Source organism: Acanthisitta chloris, unplaced genomic scaffold (assembly GCF_000695815.1).
Source record: "Acanthisitta chloris isolate BGI_N310 unplaced genomic scaffold, ASM69581v1 scaffold21249, whole genome shotgun sequence".
NCBI classification, from domain to species: Eukaryota; Metazoa; Chordata; class Aves; order Passeriformes; family Acanthisittidae; genus Acanthisitta; species Acanthisitta chloris.
In genome coordinates, this window is record NW_008692266.1 from 20863 (window position 1) to 25913 (window position 5051).

At 48.5% G+C, this 5051-nt stretch overlaps 1 protein-coding gene across 1 annotated transcript in view; it reads right to left on the minus strand.

Moving 5' to 3' along the window:
• The window catches only part of TBC1D16 (TBC1 domain family, member 16), a gene marked incomplete at its 5' end in the record, with an annotated part of 9377 nt that extends 6656 nt beyond the window's left edge, over window positions 1-2721 (minus strand). Inside the window, 2 exons of the mRNA XM_009082601.1 lie at window positions 1151-1298; window positions 2524-2721. Of these exons, the coding sequence (XP_009080849.1) occupies window positions 1151-1298; window positions 2524-2721 (346 nt within the window). The remainder of the gene's footprint in view (window positions 1-1150; window positions 1299-2523) is intronic.
• Between the last annotated feature and the right edge of the window lie 2330 nt (window positions 2722-5051).

Genomic DNA, 5051 nt, shown 5'->3' on the forward strand with positions numbered 1-5051 from the left:
TGGCCATATACAAAGGGATTGCTGTTCAGCGAGCGGGAGCGGCGCTGCTGCTGCTCCGAGGGCACTCCTGGCCCCGGTGGAGGCTGCAGCTGACATTTCATTTGAAAATCAAAGCTTGCCCCACGCTCAAAGTGAGCCCATGCGACCGCAATAAGGGAAGCAGTGGGAGGGCTCTGCGGGGAGGGTGAGAATTGGAAAATCACTCTTTCTAATAAGAATGTCCAATATCTTAAACAGATAATTAAAGAGCTCTGATCACATTTGTATGTAGATGGAAGCAAATATGGCAAGATGCCTTGTCAAAACACTCTCCGAAGCGTTCGCTGCGTGTCACGCGGTGGGTGAAAGGCTCTGACAGATTTTCTGACCTACCACTGCAGGTTTCCAGCCACCTTCCATGCCTAAAGCACAGTGCTGACCTGTCAGCTCCAGCAGAATCACTACCTAAGTCTTCTGGAGGATCTTCCCCCATATTCCACAGGTAGAACAGGAAAGGATGAGGATAAGTGAGTCCAAGAGACTTCGTGTTCAACTCACAGCTGCATCCTAAACAACTCCCAACATGTTGCAGCTTTCTGCCTGACTTGGTGGTATGAACTGAAATTTGGTGCTCATCAAGAAAATATAATTTCATATATTCGTACTATTTATCCTGTCTTTAAGGACTCCTAAAGGAGTTTTGAATGAAGGACTTGAAACTTTAGAAAACAAATCTACTGATGGTTGCTGTGGAGCAATATGTCATCTCTGCTCTCGTAGATGCTCTGATTTGGGACTGAACTACTGAATAGCACTGTAACAATATTAAACTGAAACGGGGTGATCTTTGCCTCTTTGATTCACTGTCTTTCCATCATTTAACTCTTAAAATAGAAGATATAAAACAAGACCACACAGTCTGATTTTCCTTTATGGCAGAAGAATTATAACAAGAGCAAGGATACAGACCATGATGATGTAAGAATTTAAGAACTTTCTCCCTGGGGTGTTTTGGCAAGCCTCTCAGCAGCTTAGACAAAGATTAGAGCTTTTACAAAACACTCTTAAAAAAAACCCAGAGAAATTAAAGCTCCATTTCTCCACATACAAACCCAAGTGTAAAACACCTGCTGGAAAACCCCTCTTGGCCCCAAGAACCTCCCCCAGGTACCTGGTCCTTGAGATGGGTCTCTGTGCAGTACTTCCACTGCTGGAACACCTCGGACAGTTTATCCAGGCCACCGTGGTGAAAATGGAAGATCTTGTACTGGCTCTCCCTGCTGGCAACCACCAGCTGTCCACAGGTGCAGGCCTCATCACTGTGGGAAGAACAACCTGCACTGACTGCCCAGGACAAGGAGGATGGGGCATCCTCAGGTGAGAGAGAGTGCAAAGCAAATCACAAAGTGCAGCACCAATCTGTTCCTTCAAACAGGGCAGGGAAGCAGTTTTACAGCTCTGGGACTTGATGATCCTTATGAGTCCCTTCTGACATCCCTCAGTTCAGGAGGGACATTGAGGTGCTGGAGTGGGTTCACAGAAGAGCAACGAGGCTGGTGAAGGGATTCAATTCAAAGTGCCATGAAGAGAGGCTGAGGGAGCTGGGGGTGTTCAGCCTGGAAAAGAGGAGGCTCAGGGGAGATCTTATCACCCTCTACAACTCCCTGACAGGAGGCTGGAGTCAGGTGGGGGTTGGTCTCTCATCCCAAGCAACCAGCAGCAGGACAAAAGGGCACAGACTCAAGCTCTACCAGGGGAGGGTTAGGTTGGACATTAGGAAGAGATTTTTTCCAGAGAGAGTGCTCAGACATTGGAACGTGCTGCCCAAGGAGGTGGTGGATTCAGCATCCCTGGAGGTTTTTAAGATGAGACTGGATGTGGCACTTAGTGCCATGGTCTAGTAACCACAGTAGGGTTGGACTCGATGATCTTGGAGGTCTTTTCCAACCCAGCTGATTCTATGATTCTATATTCTATGACCATGTGACAGTGACCATTTTCCCCAAGGAGCTCTATTTTTCCTGGTAATGACACTCTTTTATCCTTCCATCATGTGTAGGATTTAAAATCTGTCTTCCCTGGAGAAAAACCCACAGGAAATCTGCCCCAGAAACATTAAGGCAGTACACAAAGTCACCTCCTAGGGATGAGCAGACACAGCTTCGTCCACAGGGAGTGAGAGCAAACAGAGGGAGTAAAAATGTTTCTGTAATAATTTGAAATTAATTTAGTAATAATTTGGAGGATAACTGAAGAGGCTGAGAGCAGCAAGACCCTAGAGGAGCCTGGGGAGGAGCAGGCAAGGGAGAAGATACCATAGACAAAGATGTTTTCCACAACTCCAGGTTATTTGAAGCATTTTTGGTAAGACAGTTAAGAGTAACCTTTACCTGACTAGGAGAAGAATCCTTTAGACCCTGTAACTGTAATTCAGAGGGTCTCCTTGGAAAGGCTGACACTTGCTTTCCTAGAGGATTGCAGAAGTCACCTGCCCCCAGAGCCCCAGCCCAGAGCACACACAGCTCTCACACGACGATACAGTACCTGAAGAAGAGGCGAAGTGACCTCATTTGTCCCAGGTCCACTCTGAAGACACCACACACTTGCTCAAGGGCAAACACCTTCTGCTGTTCATCCCACCTGGAGCTGTGTGTTTGGCCATTGTTCTCCTGGGACTGGGCACTGGTGTCGAGGCTGGAGGCAGAGCTGGTGGAGCAGGTCATGCGATGGTCACACGTGTCCCTGTGGACAGAGAGTGGAGACAAAGACCCCAGAGACGTCAGCCAAGGGAGGCTGCAGAGATGTGCAGATGCTCCACGTTCAAAACCTTGACTCAGAGTTCTGAAATGGGGATTCAGTGCAGGGCCAAGGAGTCAATAATTAGAGAATAAATTATTTTGTTTCAGTTAATTCCCTTACCATCCCAAAAAGCATCTGGTTTTGGTCTGTGCCTTAATTGCATACAGAACTGGGGAGAGCCAAACCCATTCCTCAAAGCATCAACTTTTGAGAAGACAAAATTAAGAAGCTCAAGCAATCAATCCCCTCAGTGTGCAGCTCAGCTGCTCTGCACCAGGTCTGGGACAGGAGGAATGAGAACATTCCAATGGCAGCATGGATCTGGGACTTCATCTGGGAAATTCCCTCCATGGCCAGTAAGATCCAAAGATGTTTCTCCTGAACTCCAGTTTCTCATTATGCCTCTGCAAGTGGCTCTGCCAAGCCTGGATTCGTGTCTATGAACTCCAGACAAATGGTTTTTCACTTGCAGACTTGAAACTTAGGAGAGTCAAGGGTAGGAAATCACATATGAGCTCTTCAACCCACTGCAAAGCAGAGAAAGTGAACCCAACCATTCCCCAATCCACCCCAGATCTCTAGCTTGAAATACAAACTGAGTTTAGGCTCAAAAAGCCCACATGGCTCCACCAGTACCAATCCCAAAGGGAAAATATCACTGCTCTGGGAATTAAGTGACTCCAAACTGAACTGTCCAGCCCCACCAGTACCAATCCCAAAGGGAAAATATCACTGCTCTGGGAATTAAGTGACTCCAAACTGTGACCCCTCGGTTGGTAAAAAGGCCAATGCACGTGAACAATCTCTGTGCAGCTCTGAATGGGCTGTGCTGTGACATCAGGGCTGGCAGACAAGGGCAGAGCAGGTAGAGAGCAGCCCCCTGCAAGGCTGCTGTGTGCGACGTTCCTAATCCGCTTAGCCGACAATGTGGGCCCTGAGCGCTGGAAATCACACACTCAGCATGCACTCCACATCCCTCTGCCTTCCCAGCCTCCCTCCACAGCCTCCTGCACAGGGCCCAGCCTCGCGGGCAGCATCTCCCCACGGCTCAGCTCGCTGCATTCCCATGGACAGGGGGCTGGACATCCCAGTTTTTAACCAAGGCTCTGCGAGTTGCCCAGATCCAGTGTGTGATTCAAACCCTCACACGTGTGGGGAGCAAACCCCTGAGCCCATTCCTGGTCCTGCAGTACTGTCTGGATGAGACCAAGGCTGGTTGACTGCAGCTAAAGGAGCTGCTTTGCTGCTCCAGTTTTTTGGAAAGAAAGAGGCAAAGCAGAACTTACATTCAGGCCATTTGGAGAACGAGGATTTAGAAGTGATGTGGCAATAGGGATCACACCACACACCCAAACTCATGGCTAGTTTCCCAGGTTAGACCTCCAGCCTCAGGTGCAGCTATACACCACCACAGAATCCCAGAATCAGTTAGGTTGGAAGGGACCACAATGGATCATCTGGTCCAACCTCCCTGCCTTGGGAATTTTCCCACGAAGATTGCACTGGCCTTTGTGGAAAATCAAACATTACTTTCTGATAAAGCAGCAAAATACAACATTTTCTAAACCATTCAGTATCTTCATGCAAATGTAACAGGAGAAATGGTACAAGACACTTGTGCTGGACTGCCTGCTAGGAGCAGCTGGTATTTATGGAGCAACACTTCATAACAGCCACAGCTGGTTACACAGGATTTTCCTGGAAGAGATGACTCAAACTAGCTCAAAGACTAAGCAGAGGCAACCCATTTTGTAGAACTCTTGCAAGGACAAGATGATCACTCCAGCAAAGGGCTGGAGGATGGTTGGTGTGAGGACCATGTGGGTCCCCTCATTGCAGAGACCACTGTGACTGTTCTTCAAGAGCATCATCTCAAACCAGTGGCAGTGACCTGCCAAAAATGAGTCCCAGTAGAGCTGGGTAGGTTTGCTCTGATGCTGGGAACTGTGTTACTCCTCAGTACAGAACATCACCACCAGCTGCAGCTCCAAAATCTGCCTCAGCCCAAAGGCTGAGGGGCTGCAGGGCCCAGGCCCAGTGGTGCTGGCACTGATGTGTTTTATGGAAATGCCTCCTCAAGACAAACGTTCGCAGCTCACATTCAGCCCTGGGTGACAACTTGCACACACATTCCACGGGCACAGCAGCACCACGTGAAAGTGGATTTACCCTTTCCAGACACAAGCAGCACCAGGGATAAGCAGAATGCCTCAGCATGTGCAGCCCAGGGAAATTCCAACATTTTCATCGATGAAATCTGAAAGAGACACCTG